The sequence below is a fragment of the Leucopleurus acutus genome (assembly GCF_964270905.1).
Source record: "Leucopleurus acutus genome assembly, chromosome: 5".
Taxonomy (NCBI): domain Eukaryota; kingdom Metazoa; phylum Chordata; class Mammalia; order Artiodactyla; family Delphinidae; genus Leucopleurus; species Leucopleurus acutus.
The window spans coordinates 130,681,045-130,705,777 of NC_139147.1; the positions used below are offsets into that span (position 1 = coordinate 130,681,045).

At 36.7% G+C, this 24,733-nt stretch overlaps 1 protein-coding gene across 5 annotated transcripts; it reads right to left on the reverse strand.

The window, feature by feature from the left end:
* Positions 1-1,610: 1,610 nt before the first annotated feature.
* UBA5 (ubiquitin like modifier activating enzyme 5) lies at positions 1,611-24,655 on the reverse strand. Of its 5 annotated transcripts, none has more exons than XM_082839232.1 (12): positions 24,255-24,655; positions 17,614-17,659; positions 17,018-17,167; positions 13,405-13,514; positions 12,471-12,557; positions 11,717-11,801; positions 10,834-10,938; positions 10,517-10,644; positions 6,387-6,522; positions 4,928-5,003; positions 4,457-4,563; positions 1,611-3,939 (listed from the first exon to the last, which is right to left on the reverse strand). In XM_082839232.1, exons 2-12 carry the CDS (start codon positions 17,650-17,652, stop codon positions 3,856-3,858), a joined length of 1,107 nt encoding a protein of 368 aa, XP_082695358.1. In that variant the 5' UTR covers positions 17,653-17,659; positions 24,255-24,655; the 3' UTR covers positions 1,611-3,855. The 5 variants fall into 5 exon arrangements, with proteins under 5 accessions (XP_082695358.1, XP_082695357.1, XP_082695356.1 ...); XM_082839231.1 differs by having other exon boundaries at positions 24,241-24,655; XM_082839230.1 differs by having other exon boundaries at positions 17,078-17,167; positions 23,915-24,655.
* Between the last annotated feature and the right edge of the window lie 78 nt (positions 24,656-24,733).

Below are 24,733 nucleotides of genomic sequence, written 5' to 3' on the forward strand. Positions count from 1 at the left end.
GTTGTGTACATGGTGGGATTGGAAGGGAGTTCTCTATTATGAGCTCCTTCCAGAAAACCAAACAATTAATTCCAACAAGTACTGCTCCCAGTTAGACCAACTGAAAGCAGCACTCCATCAAAAGCGTCCAAAATTAGTCAACAGAAAACACATTATCTTCCATCAGAATAACGCAAGACTGCATGTTTCTTTGATGACCAGGCAAAAACTGTTATAGCTTGGCTGGGAAGTTCTGATTCACCCACCATATTCGCCAGACGTTGCACCTTCGGATTTCCATTTATTTCAGTCTTTACAAAATTCTTGTAATGGAAAAAATTTCAATTCCCTGGAAGACTGTAGAAGGCACCTGGAATAGTTCTTTCCTCAAAAACATAAAAAGTTTTGGGAAGATGGAACTATGAAGTTGCCTGAAAAATGGCAGAAGGTAGTGGAACAAAAGGGTGAATACGTTCAATAAAGTTCTTGTTGAAAATGAAAAATGTGTCTTTTATTTATAATATAATAATACAAGAGGATTATATTTATATAATTAAGAAAAATGTTGAACATTACAAAAAAGACTAGAATGCTGTCAGTATTCACTGAGTAGTTTGCTCAACTTGAGCTTCAGTGACTCCGTAGGATTTTGGTTCATGTTCTCTAAGGCTTGGCTACGCAAGGTGGTCTGTGAACCAGGATCATCAGCGCCACATGAGAGCTAATTAATTCAGACAGCCTCTCCCCAGATTCATATGCACATATGTTTGAGAAACAGTGGTCTAATTCTAAGGCACGAGAGTGGTGACTTAAAAGAAATGAGGTAGGATCTTACAAAATGAGCATCATTCTTCCCCCTTCTGGGAGAAATTCAAGAGGGAAAAAAGAAGATAAATATAACCATAACACATCTTTCTGGTTATGGCCAGCTGTGAAAGGCACAAAGTAACTGAATTCACAAATATACTAGCTGTGAAAGGCACAAAGTAATTGAATTCAAATATACCAGACATTGATTTTAGAATTAATCTTTTAGAGTTTAAAATTTGATTATTTAGTGGTATAAGAAATTTAACACACTATAAGTAATATATTAAATTTAAATGCCTTAAACTTTAGGAAATAATCTGAGATTAATATTTTAGAAGAATCCTGAAAAAAGGAAAAAATAGCAAAAGAATAATATGCATTTTTTTCTTTGTTCCTATAAAATTTGGACTTAAAAAATATACAAAAAGTGAAAACTTATATTATTCAAAGTGACTTTATGGTAAGTTTGTTGGGGGATGATGACTACTTCAAAAGGTTTAAGTTTAAATATAATTTAAGACTATATTTTTAAAAAAGGACTATATTTTGGTCTAATTACACTATCAACTCAAATGTTTTCATGTAGAATGCCTACTTAAAAAGATAAAAATAGCTGAGACAGTCATTTCTTTGTATTTGAGGTACTCAAATAGGATAATTATGTGCACATTAATATACACCTTTCACAATGAAAAATGTAGCTTTCAGACATTTATAAATCGGAATTGGTAGGCTCCAAACTATGGTAGTTATAATTTTCATTCATTAATACTTTACAGAAAGAAAAATATTAAAAAAACATGTGATGGGGTGGTCAAAGCTTCATTAATATTGTTAAATGTTTATTACCTTTTTGGGTTGGTCAGTGTGTTTATAGGTATTCAGGGAGTAATTTTACATAAAGAAACGCATACTAAATTACTTTTTTTTTTACTATTTACATAAAGCATTTGAGTAATACCACAAATTAACTTCCCACTAACAATTAACAAGGGATTAAAGTTGAACATATTGTTTGTTTTACTGTAATTTAGAGCCTTTGTGCTAAGGCAATTTTGGGAGTGTTTCCATCTTTCACACTAGAAACAACAGTGTTATAAATCTGGTCAAGCACTATGGGTTTATTTAGTAATGTAAAATCCAGTGATGATTAATTTTTCATAGCTGCCTACATATACAAGTTTTCATGGCATACAGATTGTCAAGAGAGCTCTCTAGGTTACAAAAGATACTTGTTACCAGATTTTTTCTGCTAAAATAATAACTTTAATGGAAGATATAAGACAAAAAAATTAGATAAGATTTGGTACAGTATAAGACACCAGCAGAGTACAGTGCCAAATTAAGAACAGATAAAAAAAGGTCTTTAGAAGATAGCAGGTTCTAATATGTGTAACTGTTTCAATTTGTGTACACCTGAAACTAACACATATTGTAAATCAACTATACTCCAATAAAAATTTTTTTAAAAAAGGATAGTAGATTCTAGCTATTTATCAAACTATATAAACTTATAAGTAAAAGCCTTACCAAATTAGTGTACCAGAGGTACCAAATTAGTATACCAAAGGAATGGGACTTAGAAAGACTGCATTTCTTTTTTGAAATTCAAAGCATCTCTAGAAACTAGAAAAGTTATTTTACAGATGACTACACGAAAAATTTAAACAACAAATGACCTACTAAGGCAACGTAAATATGTTTCAAGGCTAGAAAAACTATCCCCATACTTTGCTGACATCACTCTAAACATAAGAATCGCAGTATGCTAAAATCTCAAAGCTAATATATTAAACATATTTGATATTTGGGGCTTTCTGAAATTATTTTTAGAATTTTACTTTACAAGTGGGAAATGCACTTTTAATTTTTTAATGACATTTTCCTCCTAGAGATAGAATTTAGACATTTATATCTTTTCAGAGCAAAAAAGTCATCAAAATAGGAGACTAGCATAGTACCAGCCTACAGATAATGGTTACACATGCATGTGTCTTTATTAGTCTCCAAACCATTAGGAATTTATTTCAAACAACGTTCTCTAAGTCTTCATTATCTGTATGCAAAATCCAGAGAAAACCAGTTTATCAAATTACGATTTAGTGGTCACGATCAGGGAAAATACACTCTTCCCTGTGAAGAAATACATGTCAGTCATTGCAGAGGCAATTTAGACCTCTTTTATTGTCTGTTAACCAGGACAAACCTTTGCCAATGTCTAATTACCCACGGAATCAAATTTAAATAAAATAAAGTATTAGAAGATAGCCCATATGATGGGTATAATTTAGATGATCTTAGCCTAAATTTATCTTTTGCTCAATAAAGCACACTGACTCAGATATATGTTCCACAGATGATATGCTTTTTCTTAATCAGTGCAGAAATATAATTTGTACATCCTGAAAATATCTTTATCTGTCTATCCATGAAGAAAGCTTCCTCTTATTTGCCTCTGTCTTGTTTTGAATATATAATTCAGAGTTTTACAGACTTTTCCAATGACTGTATTTCAGCTTGTGTTTCATCAGGAAACATTTGAAAGGATGTTTTTATTTTATAGGTTTACTATTTGAAATTCATTGTTGCTCAAGTTAGTAGTAGTGGGCAGTTTTCCTGTAGAGAGCAATTCCAAACACAATGAGTAGATGCCTGCTGGCTCTAATCAATAGGTTGTACCTCTTGTCCTTTCCCTATATTTGACCACACACTATTCTGTTGTCCATGGCCTCAGGCAAATCAAATTGGTCCTTTCTTCCCACCCCTCCCAAAAGGCCAAAACAGTTCAATGGCTAAGTTTTAAATAAGATTTATAACTGCCTGCAATAATCCTTTGAAGTTTTCTTACTAGAATGAAACATGAGTTTTAGGAGAGTTTCTGATTTAGTTGAAGGTGGAGGGGAGTAACAAGCAATAGTCACAGCATTTTTAAACAGTATAACAATTCAGTGAAGATTATACATCAACTGATGTTGCCCTAAGTTTTCTCAGTTTTAAATGATTTTCTTTTTAATTGCTAGGGAACAGGTTTAGACACAGGAAATAAAATACAGGCCAGTCCATTATTTACATGTTCTTCATCTTGGCCATGAGGTCTTCCAAGCTTTCACCAGAATCTTCCACTGTTACTCCAGGTACAGGATCTTCTTGCTATCCATAAATGAGGGAAACATGGTGAAAAAATAACCAATTAAATAAAGTTCTTAATGCTTAGGAACATATAATCAGTAAGCCTTAACCATGTTCAACAAGTTTACAAAGTACAATTTCTTTAATAAATATGCCTTCTAATTTTTAGGATAGACAAGCAGTAATTTCAATGTTCTTGAGATCTCTACAGAAGTGGTATTTTTAAATGATATTGTGGCTAAAACTTATCAATATACCAAAAAAATGGTACTGTCATTTAATCAAAATCTATTTCACTTGATCCACAAATGAGTGAGCAAAACTATTTTACATCTATGTTTTCAAACAGTTTAAACTGTGCTGTGCCTGTATTTCCATATTAACACTGAATAACTCTTTCACAAATTTTAATGCCTATAATGTAAAACACCTAAAATAGGAAATACTGCATTGGCATTATAAAACAGGTTGAAGATGAAAGAAAATAAATAGAAATTTTCTCTTATATTTACTTATGGTAAACAGATTTTAGATGTACCTTTTGCGGAACTGTATATGCCACTGTAATTCCTTCAGGTAAGTCAGGAATTGGACCTGAAGAATTTTTCAGTTCCTCTTCTGAAACCTCAGATACCAACTCAATACCTGTAAGGTTAAACTTGATCTTAAAACAGTTTTTAAGGAACTTAATGAGCAATAATCATTCAAAACTTGTATATCGGGCTTCCCTGGTGGCGCAGTGGTTGGGAGTCCGCCTGCCGATGCAGGGGACGTGAGTTTGTGCCCCGGTGTGGGAGGATCCCACGTGCCGCGGAGTGGCTGGGCCCGTGAGCCATGGCCACTGAGGCTGCGCGTCCGGAGCCTGTGCTCCGCAGCGGGAGAGGCCACAACAGTGAGAGGCCCGCATACCGCAAAAAAAAAAAAAACTTGTATATCTTAATTAGAATCAGTTTCCCTCCCATAAAAGATTGTTTTATGCTGCCATTTCAATTTATGAAACAATTCTTACCCCACTCATTGTCGTCATGTATTATTTCTTCCTCTTCTTGAACAACCTCCTGTGTGGGCAGTGCTGCTACCTTTTTCTGTAGAAATCAAACAGTATCAGTGTTTTTACTCATTTTCAGTTCTCTGAAACATCAGTCAGAATTGATCAGAACCAAGAATTCAGATAGGCTTTTTTCTAAGGAAGACATACAGATAGTTAGCAGACACATATCACTAATCATCAGGGAAATGCAAATCAAAACCACAATGAGGTAACACCTGTCAGAATGACTATTATCAAAAAGACAACAAATAACAAGTGTTGGCGAGGATATGGAAAAAAGGGAAACCTTGTGCACTGTTGCTGGGACTGTAAATTGTTGCAGCCACTAAACAGTATGGAGGTGCTTCAAAATATTAAAAATACAACTACCATATGATCCAGCAATTTTACTTCTGGGTATTTTTTTTTTAAGAAAACAAAAACACTAACTCAAAAGATATATGCAGGCTTCCCTGGTGGCGCAGTGGTTGAGAGTCCGCCTGCCGATGCGGGGGACACAGGTTCTTGCCCCGGTCTGGGAAGATCCCACATGCCGCAGAGCGGCTAGGCCCGTGAGCCATGGCCACTGAGCCTGCGCATCCGGAGCCCCGCGTACCGCAAAAAACAAAAAAACAAAACAAAACAAAGAAAAGATATATGCACTCCAATGTTCACTGCAGCACTATTTACAACAGCCAAGACATGGAAGCAACCTAAGTGTCCATCAACAGATAAATGGATAAAGAAAATGTGGTACATATATACAATGGAATATTATTCAGCCATAAAAAAGAATCTTTACTATTTGCGACAACATGGATGGAACTAGAAGGTATTATGCTAAATGAAATAAGTCAGACAAATACCATATAATCTCACTTAAATGTGGGATCTAAAAACAAAACAAAATGAAAAGAGACTCACAGATACAGAAAACAAATGATGTTGCCATAGGGGAGGTGGGGAGTGAAACAGGTGAAGGGGATAAAGAGGTATAAACCTATAATTATATAATAAATAAGTCATGGATAAAATTTACAGCATAAAGAATATGGTCAATAATATTGTAATAACTTTGTATGGGGACTGATGATAACTGGACTTATCATGGTGCTTATTTCATAATGTATGCAAATGTCAAATCACTATGTGGTACACCTGAAACTAACATAATATTGTATCAATACATCAAGTATATGTTAGTTTAAAAAAATTAAAATTAAAAAAAAAAATTTTTAATGAATTCAGACAGTTTTATCTTACCAAAAGCAAGAAAGGACTTTGAACAGAATTTTCATGTTAAAGTATGGTGAATAAATTAAACCTTTAAAAATCCAGAATCCATTTACCTTGTATTCCAAATCTAAATAATTTTTTGTTTTAAGTTATTGTCCTATGCAATATGATCTCTCATGCATTGTGACACATTGACATATACCTTATATTCTTCCTGTTGCTTCCTACAATTTCTGTCATCACACTGAGGATTTGGCTTCATGGACATAGTAGGGAAAAAATCCTGCATTGCATTGTATCCAAGGTAAAAACTAACAGTACCAAAATTTAACAGAAACCTAGAAAAACAAATCAAAGTAGACTTAACTAAAGAAATAAAACCATAAAAGTATTAGAAAAAAAGTAACTGACTTTTTAAAAAATGACTTTTAAGAAGGTAATGATTTTTGTAACAAGCAACCCAGAAAACAAATTTCTTATCTTGTTTACAGGGCCTGGCTTATAGTAGATTTTGTTGAATGAATGCAGTGAAGAAAGGCTACTCCATTTCATCAACCATAGAATGCACTATTATTTTTTGAACATGTAATAAAGATAAAATGCTGCCAATTAAACTATGACATGTCAACAACTTTAAGAAGCATATTAATTTCACAGAAGTTATGTGGCAGAAGTGTATCTTAAAAATCTCTGAGATATGGTACTAAATCTAATTTTTTAAAGTTGTTTATATATAACTTGCTGCAAAGTTTACAATCTTAAATTTGTATTAAATCTCAATAAAATGTTACAAAAGTATTCACCCATGTAATATTCTCTACCAGATCAAAATATAGTTGGCACTCAGTATCTATGGGAGATTGGTTCCAGAACACCCCCCACCCACAGGATACCAAAATTAAGCCCCTTATATAAAGTGGTATAGTATTTGCATATAAACTGTGCACATCCTCCCATATATTTTAAATCATCTCTAGATTACTTATAATACCTAATACAATGTAAATGCTATGTAAATAGTTGTAAATACAATGCAGATGCTATATAAATAGTTGGAAGCTTGTGGCAAATTCAAGTTTCGCTTTTGGAACTTTCCGGAATTTTTTTTTTTTAATATTTTCGATCCACAGTTGGTTGAATCCACAAATGCAGAACCCAAGGAAATGGTGGGCAGACTGTATAGTGCATTTCCAGTATGCCATAAAGCTCCCTGTGCTCCCTTCCAGTCAAATCTGATTCCTTTTAGAAGCTTATAGAAAAGCTGAAAAATCATGTACAAAAGATAAACAACAAAAGGAAAAAATCTGCGAATGCATGTTCTTAATATACAACAAGGAAAGACAAAAAAACTGAGCAAAGGATGTGAGAAGACAATTCACAGAAAAATATAAGTGCTCAACCCTTTTCACAACTGTAAATTAAAATGAGATACCCATTTTTCACCTATCAAATTGACAAAGATAAAGGAGTTTGATGACTCTAACACCACATACAAAACTAAACTCAAAATGGATTAAAGACCTAAATGTAAAACTGGGTACTATAAAACTCCTAGAGAAACACATAAGCAGAACACTCTTTGACATAAATCACAGAAATATTTTTTTGGATCTGTCTCCTAGAGTGATGGAAATAAAAACAAAAATAAACAAATGGGACCTAATTAAACTTAAAAGCTTTTGCACAGTGAAGGAAACCATAAAAAAAATTAAAAAACAACCTACGGACTGGGAGAAAATATTTGCAAATAATGCTACCAACAAGGGATTAATTTCCAAATATACAAACAGCTCATATAGCTCAATATCAAAAAAACAAACAACCCAATCAAAAAATGGGCAGAAGACCTAAACAGACATTTCTCCAAAGAAGACATGCAGATGGCCAAAGGCACATGAAAAAATGCTCAACATCATTAATCATTAGAGAAATGCAAATCAAAACCACAATAAGGTATCACGTCACACTGGTCAGAATGGCCTTCATCAAAAAGTCTACAAATAATAAATGCTGGAGAGGGTGTGGAGAAAAAGGACCCCTCCTACACTGTTGGTGAGAATGTATATTGGTGCAGCCACTATGCAGAACAGAAGTTCTTTAAAAAACTAAAAACAGAGTTATCATATGATGCAGCAATCCCACTCCTGGGCATCTATCCAGAGAAAACTCTAATTCAAAAAGATACATGCACCCCAATGTTCACAGCAGCACTATTTACAATAGCCAAGACATGGAAGCAACCTTGTCCATCAGCAGATGAATGGATAAAGATGTGGTATATATATACAATGGAATATTACTCAGCCATAAAAAAGAATGAAATAATGCCATTTGCAGCAACATGGATGGACCTAGAGATTATCAGACTAAGTGAAGTCAGACAGAGAAAGACAAATATCATATGATATCACTTATATGTGGAATCTAAAAAATTGATACAAATGAACTTATTTACAAAACATAAACAGACTCAGACATAGAAAACAAAGGGGATAGTGGGAGGGGGGCGAGGAGGGAGGAGGATAAGTTAGGAGTTTGGGATATACACATTACTGTATATAAAATAGGTTAACAACAAGGACCTAATGTATAGCACAGGGAACTATACTCAGTATCTTGTAATAACCTATAATGGAAAAGAATCTGAAAAAGAATATATATCACTTTGCTGTACACCTGAAACTAACACAACACTGTAAATTAACTATACTTCAAAAAAAAAAGTTTGATGACACCCAATGTTACCAAAGATGTGGACAAACCAGGTACTCCCACACTGTCATGGAAATGTACCAACCTTTTGAAGGAGAAATTTAGTAATATCTGTTAAAGTAAGTATTGCATAAACTTAGAAATTCAAATTCCACTTCTAAAAATTCACTGTACAAAAATCTACTCTACAAAGATATATGCAAGATGCTTTTTGCAGCACTGTTAATAATAGCAAAAGAATCTGTAAGTAGCCTAAATGTCCATCAATAGAGGGTTGGCTAGATATGACACACTGGTAAGAGAATACTTTGTAGCCATGATTTTTTTTTCCCTTCTTCATAACATACTGTAAAATGTTGTGTTTAGATTAAGACCTACTGAAATTTGACAGGCTATTTGTCTCATCTGAAACAGCCCCAGACAGTTGCCTTGAGGGTTCTTATATATTCTGGTATTTCTTTGCTGATGGCTGATAAATGATATTAGAGTGCCTGCCTGTAACATGTTGCAATTTGTTCTTTTTTTTTTTTTTTTTTTTTTTTTTTCAGTACGCGGGCCTCTTACCGCCGCGGCCTCTCCCATTGCGGAGCAAGGCTCCGGACGCGCAGGCCCAGCAGCCACGGCCCACGGGCCCAGCCACTCCACAGCACATGGGATCCTCCCGGACTGGGACACGAACCCGTGTCCCCTGCATCGGCAGGCGGACCCTCAACCACTGCACCACCAGGGAAGCCCTGCAATTTGTTCTTATTATATTGGATGCTTAAGAAATATAACTAAGCTTATTAACATTGTAAAGTGAGGGAAAAAAATGGCCTGAGTCAAGGCACAACTAAAGCAGTTCTGCTTTTCATAAAGTATGAGTTGGTTCAAAAACTCTATGACCGGGCTTCCCTGGTGGCGCAGTGGTTGAGAGTCCTCCTGCTGATGCAGGGGACACAGGTTCGTGCCCCGGTCCGGGAAGATCCCACGTGCCACGGAGCAGCTGGGCCCGTGAGCCATGGCCGCTGAGCCTGTGCGTCCAGAGCCTGTGCTTCGCAACGGGAGAGGCCACAACAGTGAGAGGCCCTCGTACCGCAAAAAACAAAAAACAAACAAAACAAAAAACCTCTATGACATTAATTTTACCTTCAAAGAAACGTTTGTCTTTATTAGTTATAGTTTAGATGATGCGGTTGCTGGGTATCTGTTTACGGATAGCAGAGATATAACCCTAGTTAATGTTTAATCACATTCATATTATTTTTAGAAATGTTAAACCAAGACAGTGGAAGCGAGCGTGTTTATGGGTCTTCACCCTTTGGCCAGATGTGCAGAAATTTAAATCATTTGGTTAATGCTTCATAAATAAATATACAAGTACCACTGTACCATTGAACAAGAAATATGCCAAATAGAGAGTAACACAAATATATGTGTGTTGATATATGTAATATTAATTAATATATATTTAAATTAAATATATTTATATATAAAAGTATACACATATTGTACATAAAATTTTTAAATATGTGTATTTAAAATTAAAAAAACAAATTAAATACTTAGCTAGTCATTCCAATATTTGAAATGTTTGTCAAAAGCAAACAAGACTATTCAGAAAAATTATCCTTCACTCACTTTAACACATTTTGTACCAAGATCCCAGCAACCACTCCCATAGTGGTAGGAAGACTGGCTGCACAAACACCTTCTCGTTTCAGAGTCTTCTCATCAATATTTGCAGCAACCACAAGCGGTGGAGCACACTACATGAAAAAGAATAAAAGAAAATATATTTCAAAAGAAAGGGAAAAAAGTATAAGTTATTCCAAATAATATTCCATCAAATTCATTCAAAGTTTGGTCTTTTCTTCGAATTGTAAACATTTTCAATGCCCCTAGGAACTCCAGTACTTAACAGTGAAAAATAATAACCCAAAATGAATCATGCATACCGCAAAACAAGCAGATTCTCCAGGAATTATGAGCTGTATATGCCCTGAAACTGCATTTTCACTGACCCCAGACTCCATCCATGTTTGTCCAAGCTCATTACAAGCCTTAATAGAAATAGGTGAAAACACAAGAAAGAACATAAAAAAGCAAGAAGTAATTTACCATAAGTTCTTTTCATGAAAAACTGGAGTTTAAATGAATTACAAAGAGTTTTTAAAAATTAATTTTCAGAAACAAAGAAGAAAGTTGTAAATAATGGAATTCCTTAGCAATCGCCACTCTCCTTAAAAAAGAAACTGATAGCATTCAGGTAAGCAGTCAATATAAATATCTAATTAAATTGAACCATAGTTTATTGGATTTCTTATTAGATTAATGTAAAACTTCATTTTTCTAAAATAATTTCAGCAACAAAAAAATGCAAAATGTCATTTGCAAAGTTGAAAACACAGTAATTCAAAAGAAAAAGAATTCAGTTTTAGTTTTGAGAAATCATGTGTGTAGGCAATTTATACACATTTATACATTTACTTAAAATAAATCAACAAAAGTAAAAACCAATGCCGACCAAGAATAAGACAGTATTATAAGATATTCATTCATTTTAAAAATTGTACATCAGAATTATCTGCTGTTTTAGTTTGCTCTATTGGCATAAGAGAGAGTAGGATACTGAAATATATGCCACACCAACAAGGCTAGATAGGTCACATTAGAATAAATTTCAAAAACAGGATGAGAGAACATTAAAAACAAACAAAACACATTATCAAAGGGTTTACATGCAGAACTATTTTCACAATGTGGAATATATACTGACAGAATATACAGGAAAATAGATAAATCCATGAATATAACACATTATACAATAGGAATACTCACTGTATTTATTGTCATTCGAGCTTCAAAATTGTCCACACAGCTAAGAACTAGGTCAACAGGTTTTCCTTCTTCTAATCCACCATTACTAGGCAAAGAAAATAAATTTTATTTGAAAAAAATCAGGACACAAAATATACTCTAATTAGACTTTATTTGTTCAGTCAATACATTTAGTCTTTCAGTAAATGTTTGAGTATAATTATAACATAGCATTTAATATTAAAGACCCAGTATACATTGAGTATTCACTATTACGAACATAATATCAATGATATTACAGTATTTCTTATACAAGATGTAAAAGGGTGCGAGAAATATAAAATCTGTTCACAAAAGTTACCATTTCCCTATCAGCTTTCACAGACTTTTACTCATGTTTCACTACAAATGTAAATGTAATAAAGTTAACTGAATACAATCGAATATTTCAATGGTGTTAGTCTGCAGAAAACCACTTTCAGATAGAAGTATAATCTATAACACAGAACTCATAATTGAGGCCCCTTGTTATATCATAATAACAGGTTTTTTTAGATTTGTTTTTATTTTGTTGTTACTATAGTTTTTTGGACAATATATGTTTTTTACTGAGCTCCCAATACATAAAAATTACACAAAAAATTTAAAAACTATTTTAAAAACAAAATATATATCAACCTACCAACTCAGTGAATTAATTAATCATTGACAGATTTTCTAATAATACTTAAAATGAGCTGGACATTGTGCAAAATATTCATAAATAAAATTTTACCTTATTCTATTCATGAAATGTTCAAAGTTTTCTACTGTGGTTATATTGTAGTTGTGTACTTCAAAAAGAACATCAGGATTAATGTTCCTAAGAGGGAAAAACGGAATGATTATAAAAACTACTAGTAAAACAGTAAGAGAAAGCAAGATAAAGAACTAAAAGAGCTAAAAATCATTTAACAGATGTTAGAGAAATGGCATTCAAGCCACTCAAAGAAAATCCAAAGTCCTCTTCTACCTCTTTTGCCCCACTTCAAGGACCAGGTTCAAAACACGTAGACTGTCAGAAGGATTACAAAAATATTCCCACAATCTATGTGTTGGGAATTAAACCTTTATTACCTCTGTTAGCTACAGTTCAGCCTGACAGAAGAGCTTCTTTGTTTCTTATCCAATTCAGTGCAAATATGTTTTGGACCACAAAGAAACGTCCTAGAGTAAGGGTTGGCAAAGTCTGGCTCTTGGGCCAAATCTGACTACCACCCTGCCACCTTTTTTTTTTGTGTAAGTTCTGCAAGCTAAGAATAGTTTCTACATTTTTAAATGGTTGCAAGAAAACAAAAAAGTCAAAAGAAGAACAATATTTCATGATGTGAAATTCTATATGAAATTTAAATTTCAGAGTCCATAAATAAAGTTTTTATTGGAGCAGTCGTGCTCATTCACTTTTATTGATATATTGCCTACAGCTACTACAACTGCATAGTTGAGCAGTTTTGACAGAAACCATATGGCTCTCAAAGCATAAAATATTTACTCTCAAAAAAGAGGCTGCCAACCCAGATCAAAGAGGTAAGAAAATTCTTTTTGTATAAGTGAAACCTGCATTTTTATAAAGGAAAATACAGGTGCATTTATATGTTAGTTTAACTCATACTAAATACACACAGGAAGATTTCACCAATTTCACTGCCTTCAACTGGTATTCCATTTACCTCAAAGTATGTTCTGCTGCTTGAACTTTACTTAATCCTGCTTGATGAGGCTGGAAGAAAAGTCTATTCATATTGGCCAGTTCCACCTTGTCATAGTCAAAGAGTAGCAACTAAAATGAAAATAGTGGTATTCTGATGAAAAACGTACCAAAAAACAAACTAAAAATAACAAACTAGTCAGCTTTCCACCTGATGGGTTTAACTGTTTGACAGTAATAATACTAACTAATTCTGAAATACTAGGTGCCATATATTAACTCATTTAGTGACCATACAATATATAGGTACTCTTATCCTCATTTTAGAAATAAGACAACTAGGGTACATGCCCAAAAGCCACTCAGCTAATATGTAGTAAAAATGGAATTCAAATTCAGGCATTCTCAATCCAGCATCTGTACCCTAAACACAACACTGTACTGCCTCTCTAAATGATTAGCTCAAAAATTAATGTTCATTCCATTTCATTGTAATTTTTACAAACTGCGCCAAAATCCTACTTCATTCCAATGTTTGGCTAAAAACCAAGAACCCATTAGATAAATGAAATTTTTAAATAAGATAAAAACAAATGCTGTAACTTAAAACCATAGTATAACACAATTCCTTTCATGAATAAGGCACTATATATACTCATGCCACGGCTAAAACATTATTCCAAACAGAATTATTAACCAATCAGTTAATTGTTGTTTCCTGCTATATATTTAGGCATGACAGCATTTGTCAAACACACTCACACAACTTTAAAATGGCCGAAAGGTCCATTTCTTATCAGTAAGAACAGGTTGAACCCAAGTATATCCACAGTCCCTTTTTTTTTTAATTATCTAAAATTAAATTTTTATTGGATGAGACTAAGAGTAGATTAGACATTGCAGGGGAAAAAGAGGATCAATGAACTTGAAAGCAGAGCAATGCAATTTATCTAAAGTGATGGAAAAAAGAACCAAAAAAAACAAGAAACAAAAAACTGAGCTTCTAGACCTATGGAATAATTCAAAGCAGTGTAAAAATGATATACAGTTCCCGAAGTCCCTTCTTTATCTAAAATTCTGTGACTTTGTAATATAATTCTCAGCACCCTAAATCTAACAATAAAAACAAAAATGGGATTTTCTTCTTCTCAATACAGAAACTAAAAAATGTTTACCCAGCCCATAAAAACAACACGTAGGTAACTCTCAGTATTTTGCTAGAAAAGATATCACTTATACTCTCTATGAAACTTTCTAACCCTACCTAGAGTCTCCAAAATTTGGTTTACTTAACCTCAGTCAACAATATTTATTAGGTCAGGCCAAGTTTTAAATTTGAGTTTCGGCCTCATAGCTGGTTTATGAGTAAGCTGTAGGAAATCCTATATTTGGGGACAGGAGGTGTGAGTAGTAACCGTGTCACTAATTAGATCTGCTTCTGGGTAAGTCACTTTCACTGTTTAGGACTGTATTCTCATCTGTAAAATAAGGCAGTTGATCTAGATCTGGTGATTCAGTGTGCCCCAGGAACACCAGAACTTTCAGGGGTAAGAAGTGGGCTCTGGATCTCCAATCCTCCACTTCCCTACGCAACCCCATGAAACAGCTTCTTGTTTCTCTGTTTTACATATTGAAGAAAGAGTTCTGAAACTTACCTATGTAGATCCTTAGCTTACAAACTTGAGTTTACACTGGAACCACTGTATTTAAAAAATACAAATGTGTAGGTCTCAACCCCAGAGGTTCTGATTAACCTATTATGTGGTGCAGTCCGAACCTAAGAATTTTTTTAAACATACAAGGTGATTCTAATTACAGAAATATTTGCTAACTGTTCTAGACCCTTGTTACTCAAAATGGGGCCTGGGATAACCCCAGAGCATCACCTGAAGCTTGTTAGAAGTACTGGAGTACTTCCACAGCTTTAATATGCCTACCAATCACCTCGAGTTCTTGTTAAAATATAGATTCTGATTCAGCATGTCTTGGGTGGGTCCTAGGAATCTTCATTTATAACAAGCTCCCAGGTGATGCTGTTCTTAAAGCATGGTCCCCGGAACAACATCATCAGAACCACCTGGGAACCTGTTAGAAATGCACATTCTTAGGCCCACCTGAAACCTATAGAATCAAAACCACTGGGGTAGAGTCCGGCAATCTGTTTTAATAAGCCTTCCAAGTGATTCTAGTGCACACTCAAACCTGCGACCAGCAAATCTCCATGATCTCTACCACCCTTGATCAATCAGCCAAGGCATATATGTCAGGTATAAGCAATTACTGGCTAGCTTTTATAAACTTCTTGAAAGGCTTTAAAATGTTAAACATTTTTAGTATTTTGGTGTTGTCTTTTCTATATTGATAAATAAGTGCCAACTTTGAAACCACTTCCTTTTAAGAATTTGGGGCATGGAGTGGACCAACATATTAAAAAGCATTGATAAAGCAAACATTTTTCCACAAAGTTTAGCAAAATGATATACAATTGTGGAAAACTTATGTATTCAACCACTATCTATCTAACATCATGGACTCTGGCTTTACAAATCTAAGATTGGTAGGCTGATTTCTGGTACAAAGTTAACTTCTCCTTCCTACCCAATCAAATCAATTTTAGAAAATAGTATGGGACTTCCCTGGCAGTCCAGTGGTTAGGACTCAGCACTTTCACTGCCATGGCCCTGGGTGTTCAATCCCTGGTCAGGGAACTAAGATCCTGCAAGCCACACGGTACAGCCAAAAAAAAAAAATTTTAGAAAAAAGTAAAAAAAAAAGAAATGTATGGGCTAAAAAAAATCTGGAGCATTCACCATTTCAAATTCAAGAGTAAGAAAGGTACATGCTTTCTAGTTTGTCTTATATAAAAACTGTGTTTAAAAAAATTTTTTTGGATGTTTCAATGTTTCACTACACACTTTATCAATTTAACAGCCTTCTTCCTAAACTTGTATGTCTAAAACACTTAAATCCCAACAGAAAAGTTCCTGAACAAAATCAGATAGTCCTTGTTTAATTAGTAATAATATTAGCTTCCTTTTGGGTGGGTTTATGTCTTAACCCCACCCACTGGGGTAGAAAAAACAACCTGAATAAATACACCACAAATCATGGACCTAGAGTCTGTCATACAGAGTGAAGTAGGAAAGAGAAAAACAAATATCGTATATTAACGCATATATGTGGCATCTAGAAAAACGGTACAGATGAACCTATCTGCAGGGCAGGAATAGAGACACAGACATAGAGAACAGACATGCGGACGCCGCAGGGGGGGTTAGGGAGGTAGGATGAATAGGGAGATTGGGATTGACCTATATACACTACCATGTGGAAAACTGCTAGTAGGAACCTGCTGTATAGCACTGGGAGCTCAGCTTGGTGCTCTGTGGTGATCTAGATGGGTGGGATGCGGGGGGATGGGGGGTAAGGGGGTGGGAGGGAGGTGCAAGAGGGAGGGGATATATGTATACATATACTGATTCACTTCGATGATACCAGAAACTAAAACAACATTGTAAAGCAACTATACCCCAATTTAAAAAACAAAAAAACCCGGGATAGAAAAAAATTAAATAAATAAATACACCACAAATCAATAAGCCATTAGTAAGGAGAAAAGAAATTCTAATTTGTACCTGATTTACTCCAGAAGTGATTGGGTTCCCTAAATGATAGACAAAGAGAGATGTTTTTACCTTACCAATGCCACATCTTGTCAGCATTTCAGCAGTCACACTGCCAACTCCACCAACACCTACTATTGCTACAGCAAAGGTACGGATTTTCTGTAAAATGCAAAATTATATATGTATTGGTTAATATTCTTCATCGGGGCTTCCCTGGTGGCACAGTGGTTAAGAATCTGCCTGCCAATGCAGGGGACACGGGTTCGAGCCCTGGTCCGGGAAGATCCCACATGCCGTGGAGCAACTAAGCCCATGCGCCACAACTACTGAGCTTGCGCTCTAGAGCCCACGAGCCACAACTACTGAAGCCCGCACACCTAGAGCCCGTGCTCTGCAACAAGAGAAGCCACCGCAGTGAGAAGCCTGCACACCGCAACAAAGAGTAGCCCCAGCTCGCCGCAACTAGAGAAAGCCTGCACGCAGCAACAAAGACCCAATGCAGCCAAAAATAAATAAATAAACAATAATGCTTCATCGGAAATGTCATCAAAAGTTATTTTCATTTACTGAAATCATCTTCAAAAACTTGGAAGGGTTTATCTTACCTCATAGTCACTTACAATTCCCATTCGTTTCAATGCCATCAGGCGGCTTAAAACAAAGGAAAGAAATATTTTAAGGCTTACAAACTTTTAATTAATAGTGATATAGGTAAACATACATCATCACAGAAAATAAACTGTGAGAGAAGAAACAGTGAGTGTGAGAGAGAGAGAAATCTTTCAGCTAATTTTTACCAGATGAAACTAAATTACTTCAGCACTGATGCCTGAATACCCTCCCTCCAAGATGTAGCCTGTGCAACAAGATTTTTTAAAAGTTCCTCATACATTCTAATGTGCAGTCAAGATTGAGACCTATTGACTCAAATATTGTTTCCAGAGAATGGGTCAAAGTGAAATTTCAACATTTTCCCATGCTTATTAGTATATGTAAATATTTAATGTTTAACTCAAATTTAATGTTTAACATCAGAATAATCTCATGGCTGGAATTCCATTCACTTGTTGCCTCTGCCCACAATGGATAATGTCTACTTTCAGTAAGCACCTCTTATACCAAGGACTCTAAGAGGTATTTACCTAGTTATTGCTAGTCTGTTATCTTCTTCAGTATTTTAGGGTTTTTTTAAAATACATATACTTTAAAACTATACACATATACATACAATCCCCATTAGTTTACACTTTAAGAGTCAAATAGTTCTATTAGGCTTGTTAGGAAACTCAGCAGTGTTCTGGCCTGCACCCCCATTTTCCTCTCCTCACTCATTTTTAACTCTGTTACCAGGATATCTCTAAGTAACATGCTAACACTGTTATTTCTTGATTTTCAGGTTTAGGTACTATCTGAAGATTTCACTCTTTATCATTAAACACAAATATTTCCCATCTCACCAGCCTCTTGATATTGTTATATGGTCATTTTGGTTAGATGTTAATACTGTTCACAACTGGACAATGTAGTATATTAGAATTTACCCTTTCCTGTATGATCCCCACCCTTGAAGTTAATAATTGTGTTTATTCTTATGTTTACTTTTCTATGTATTTTCACAAATTCAACCCCAGTTGTCTAAAATTCCTCTAGATACAGTCATATACATGAGGTGTTCTAGCAATTTCTTCTTAAAGATATACTAGAATCTTCTGACATGTCCCCATGTGCACATTTACTGCACATACAGCTCCCATCCTGCATTCTCCCTTCATCATATTACGAATTCTCTTCAATTCTTCATCCTGTATTAATCTCCTGCTTCTGGTACCTTAGAGCTCAAAGGTTCTAAAGTGTGGCCTATGGATCAGTGGCCTATGGAATTTGCTAGAAATATCATTTCTTGAGTCCCCCACCCTATAATCACCAAGCGAATCAAACTTTGGATGTGGGGCCTAAACAATCTGTGTTTGAACAAGCTCCCCAAGTAATTGTGATGCACACTAAAGTTTGAGAGCCTCTGCTGTACACTATTTCTTAATTTATTCTCTTGCTATGGTTGGAAGAACATCTTCTCATAGCTTTGTAAAGGGTACAAGGAAGGTAAATTTTGAGAACATGTGTGTCTGAAAATGTTATTTACCAAACTTCTTAAAAATGTTTTTTTTTTTTTAACATCTTTATTGGGGTATAATTGCTTTACAATGGTGTGTTAGTTTCTGCTTTATAACAAAGTGAATCAGTCATACATAAACATATGTTCCCATATGTCTTCCCTGTTGCGTCTCCCTCCCTCCCACCCTCCCTATCCCACCCCTCCAGGCTGTCACAAAGCACCAAGCCAATATCCCTGTGCCATGCGGCTGCTTCCCACTAGCTATCTACCTTACTACGTTTGTTAGTGTGTATATGCCCATGACTCTCTCTCGCCCTGTCACAGCTCACCCTTCCCCCTCCCCATAACCTCAAGTCTTAAAAATGTTTTATCAAAATTCTATTTTTAGAAATGTATTATAAAAATGACAAATTGAAGGGTACATAATCGTTGAAAGCTACACCTACACACACACACACACACACACACACACACACACTTAGTTGACAGTTTAACTTGGTATAGAATTCTGTTAGAAACATTTTCCTTCAAAATTTCTAAGGTGTTGGGGAGGGGGAAGGGTGAGCTGTGACAGGGCGAGAGAGAGTCATGGACATATACACACTAACAAACGTAAGGTAGATAGCTAGTGGCAGCCGCATGGCACAGCGATATTGGCTCCATGCTTTGTGACAGCCTGGAGGGGTGGGATAGGGAGGGTGGGAGGGAGGGAGACGCAAGAGGGAAGACATATGGGAACATATGTTTATGTATGACTGATTCACTTTGTTATAAAGCATAAACTAACACACCATTGTAAAGCAATTATACTCCAATAAAGATGTTAAAAAAAAATTTCTAAGGTGCCTTCTAGCTTCTGAAATCTCATGATGTCCCTTAGAGTGAATCTATTCTCATCAATTGTGCTGAGTACTTGTTGGACTCTTTCAAATAGGAAACATGTTTTTTCAGTTCTGGGAAATTTCCTTGAATAATGTGATGATGTCCTTGTTTGGTTGGTTTGTTTTTCCTGGACTTTCTGAAACTTCTATTATTTGGAAGTCGGACCTCTTGGACTAGTCCTCTACTCTTAATTTCTTTCTCCTGTTGTCCACCATTTTAGTTTTCTGCTCTGTTTTCTGGATTTCTTTCAACATTATTTTCCAAATCTTCTATTGAGATTTTCACTTTTGTTATCATTCTCCATTTGCAAGAATTCTTTTCAATTATCTGAATGATTTCTTTTTGTAGTAACTTGTCCTGTTTCATTTATATAACATCTTTCCTTTCTGAAGATACTAATAATAATATTTGGGTTGTGTTCCCCTTACATAGTCTATTCAAATAACTAATTTTATTTTCCTTCTTTCACATTAGGAGCTTCTCTCATCCTTTATTCTGCTCATATTTAAAAGCCAGACACTAATAAAGGCAAGGATGTGGGCATTGCTTGTTTGACTTTGGGCTTCACTGTAGGGTGATCAGTTGAGAAACCCACAATGTCAGTGTCTTTCAGTCTCTCTTCTTGGTGCTCTCAGAGTCCCCAGAGAAGAATCTTTCAATTTCCAGCCTGAAAAGTCTTTATGCCTGTAAGTTTGGGGGTGTTAAATGGAAGAACAAGGTTGGGAGTCCTAGCATTCAGTATGTAAACATTTAGTTAATCCCCTTTCTTCAGGTATGAAGACTTGCTTCAATTATTAATATAAATCCTCTATTTTACTCTCCAATGAGTAAATCTCTAGTCTTCTCTCTTGATAGAGAAGAGGCATTTGCCCAGCTACCCAAAGTCAAGTAGTGAACCTGGGTTGTTTCTTCAACAGATTTTCAGCCATATCTTTCTTAGCCCTACCTTAAGCCCTTCTAGAAATACTATGCCTATTCTTGAGCTTTTGGGGAATTCTGTGGTATAAACTGGGTTGCAGCCTTTACAGTCAATTTCTTTGGATCCTTTAAATCAGTTATCAGTCATCCATCCCTTTTCTAGATTCTAAAACTGTCTATAATCTTTTAAGTACAGGGACTCACCCATCCCCCAATTACTTATAGAAACCCTCTTTTTTCAGTGGGGGTTTATTCCTTTTTAAAAACTCCTTTACTTTCATTTTAGTGGGATTGGGTAGACAGTGATAATATATGCCTGTGATCAATCTGCCATCTTTACCTTGATGCTCTCTTTAATCTTTATATATAATGCTGAGAAGAATGCAACCTCCTTTTATGAATGGGGGAAAAGATTCAGGTTAATTAACTTGCCCAAGATTAGCTAAATGGCAAACAATTATTCAGAGCTGGGTTTTTGAGCCAGTATTTAAAACCAGGTTTTCTAATTTCAAAGCCTCTCCTCACCTCTTCATTTAGTCAACATGCTTCTAACTGTATTACATACCACACAATTTTACAGTTACTTGTGTTGATCATTATTCTACAACCAGTGAATCTCCCAAACTAAAGCAAAAGGTCTTTGAGAGTCAGGGGCTTTATATTATATTTCTACTGTATCACTTGATGCAATTAAAATGATGTAAGAGACCTACAAATCTGATAACCATGTATCAATACTTTATCATATTTCTTACCACTCATATTGCAATCCCATGTTTACTTTTCTATCTGTCTCACACTCATCTGGTAACCTCTGGAGAGAAATGACCATGTCTACTTTGTATTCCCAATGTCTATGCATAATAATAAGTGGTAGATAACATTATCCAGCTGGAGATGAAAAGGTGCTCACTAAATATTTGCTGAATGAACAACAATTCAAAAACTTAAGGCTGACCTTTATCAAATTTCCATGTACTAGTGCAGAGCTTTGGGTGACAACTGCCATCTCCTAAGTAGCAGTTTTAATAAAGACAAATGGTGCAAATAATATAGAAAATACTAAATGTTTAAATTTGAGTTCTGAATGTTAGGTTTGTGGTCATTACAATGTCAAGGAATCATCTCACATTAAAATGATATCTGAAAGATGATTCTAAGTATATGATCGGACTTCCCTAGTGATGCAGTGGTTAAGAATCCACCTGCCAATGCAGGGGACATGGGTTCGAGCCCTGGTCTGGGAAGATCCCACATGCCACAGAGCAACTAAGCCCGTGCACCACAACTACTGAGCCTGAACTCTAGAGCCCGCGAGCCACAACTACTGAGGCCCACGTGCCACAACTACTGAAGCCCACACACCTACAGCTTGTGCTCCACAACAAGAGAAGCCATCACAGCAATAAGAAGCCCGTGCACTGCAACGAAGAGTAGTCCCCGCTCAACTAGAGAAAGCCCGCGCACAGCAACAAAGACCCAACACAGCCATAAATAAATAAACAAATTTATTTTAAAAAATAAATATATGATCCACATTGCTTTTCTTGGAGGGAATATTTCAAAATTTTCATTTATAAAATTGAAAAATGTTTAAGAATGCCAAATGGAATAGTTCCCACTCATTCTAATTAGAGATGTCAATTCATGCTTATTCAACCTCCAAAATTTTTGGATGGTTAACCCCTCATATCTCAAAACTAAAAGAAAAGAAAAATTTTTTTAACATAGTAAGATAGGGCTTCCCTGGTGGCGCAGTGGTTGAGAGTCTGCCTGCCGATGCAGGGGACATGGGTTCGTGCCCCGGTCCGGGAGGATCCCACATGCCGCGCAGCAGCTGGGCCCGTGAGCCATGGCCGCTGAGCCTGCGCGTCTGGAGCCTGTGCTCCTGAACGGGAGAGGCCACAACAGTGAGAGGCCCGCGCACCGCAAAAAAAAAAAAAAAGTAGTAATATAAATGAGAGAAAAGCAAGAATCTGGCATGATTTCACTTCATTTGAGTTAAAATGAACTCTTTTGTAATTATGGAACAATTATAATTTTGGTCAGGTTTTTCCATTACAAATAAAATTGTAATTAACATCTTTGTGCCTAAATAATGGTCTGCATTTTAGGTTGTAAAAAAAAAAAACCACGCACCCTAAGACTTCCACTGAGGCTTTATATGTCATAAATAAAACCCTTTAAAATCCAAACTCTCCTGCTCTTCGAAGAGAAAGAGCAACAATATCTTTTCTGTTTCACCTACTCTAAAACTATCCAGTTTTTAGCCACACTACTTAATGGCTTATTTATTTTTACTGGGGAGACAGTTCCATGTGAACTTTGGAGTAAGACAAACCTAATGCCAGTCCAGGCCTTTTTAGCTACTGTTAGCTCTATGACCTGCGGCAGGTCACAGCAGCTCTCTAAGCCTCATTTTTCTCACTTATAAAATAGGGATAAAATAATAGTAGCAATCTCCTAGGGTTGTGGTGAAGAGGAAAAGTGACAGTGCACGCCCGCTGAATTAACAAATCTTAGGAAAAGAAGAAAGGAGAGGAGCAGACAGGCCTGGGGAAGTCCAATGGTTTTAGAGCTAATCCAGCTCTCTCCACCATGCCCCCAATTTAAGAAACACTGAGAAGACTTTATGAAGCTCCCAAGTTTATGCTTAGCGGGTTTTACATCTGGTGTCTTTTGAAAGTTTTTACTCTCAGTTTTACGCTGAGCGAGGAAGACTAATAGAAGCAGGGGCGGTAGTTAACTGAATACGTGTCCTCAGCAAGCACAGGAGCAGCACCATATGGCTGATTCAGTTGGCTTTTTTAAAAAAAGTAAGAACACGTTTCACCAGTACTAAGACTTGGTCTTGCCCGTTTGGAAACAGGACACCAGAACAAGAAAAGGGAGGTGCGAGGCCGTGTGAGCTGGACAGCAGCGGGAAGCGCCTCACTCCTGACCACCTGAAGACGGTGACCTCGCCCCTCTCCCCGCCCCGCCACGCAGGTCACCTGTAGGGGTTGGAATCCACCACCTCGGGGCTCATCTTGTCGATGCGGGCCCGACCGCCTCCTCCATCGCCGCCCCCCAGGGCCCGGCGACTTCTCTCCTGGGCCAGTTCCCGCTCCAGCTCCTCGACCCGCTGCTGCAGCCGCTCCACAGACTCGGCCATGGCTGGGACCCCGGCCGCCAGCGCTCCCAGCCCCGGCCGTCGACGTCGCCGCCGCCCCACGCTGTTGGCCTGCTGGGCCCGCGAGGGGTATGTGAGGAGGCACCTTGCGGCGGCCTTCCTAGCCCACAACCCTGAGGAAGCCCTCCCAGCGCCTCCCGGACTGACCGTCTCCGCCGCACCCGCGAGCCTCTCAGCGCGCCGCTTCCGGTGCGTTGCAGTCATCGTTCCCCCTCAAGGAAAAACCAGCACTTTCAGTTTCCCTCTTCGCCCGGGCCGAAGCAGGGCCCGGGTCATCAGTGTCCAGAGCCGGCGGCCTGCGATGTTGCCTTTCCAACCGGGCGGCCAGGAGGATCCCCAGGATCTTTTATTCCTGGGCTCGAGGTCCTGACGGGCCCTTTTCTGAACCGGACCCTATAGGTCTTCCGCCTGCCGGTGCATTAAATTTGGAGGCGGAGGAGGCTTCGGCGTTCATATTTACCCGTAGTGACTAAAGTGGTTTTGCTTTCTTTAGAATTGAGGCCTCCAACTCTGAGGCTGACTGAAACTTTTAAATCCAAACACACGAGGCCCTTCTGGCATTTCCTGACACAGCCCAAGTCCTGGGCCAGTGCTGCCCAGCGGCTGCACCTGGGTGGGGGGTGGGGGTGTGATTGGCTGG

Excerpts from the sequence above, each read along its gene's own strand:
- UBA5 (XM_082839229.1), bottom strand. The coding sequence starts at position 24,297 with ATGACTGCAACGCACCGGAAGCGGCGCGCTGAGAGGCTCGCGGGTGCG. Across the intron at positions 17,168-17,613 it reads GAATTGTAAGTGACTATGAG|AAAATCCGTACCTTTGCTGT; the intron begins GTAAGATAAACC and ends TGCATTTTACAG. Across the intron at positions 12,558-13,404 it reads GCAGCAGAACATACTTTGAG|GAACATTAATCCTGATGTTC; the intron begins GTAAATGGAATA and ends TTTCCCTCTTAG.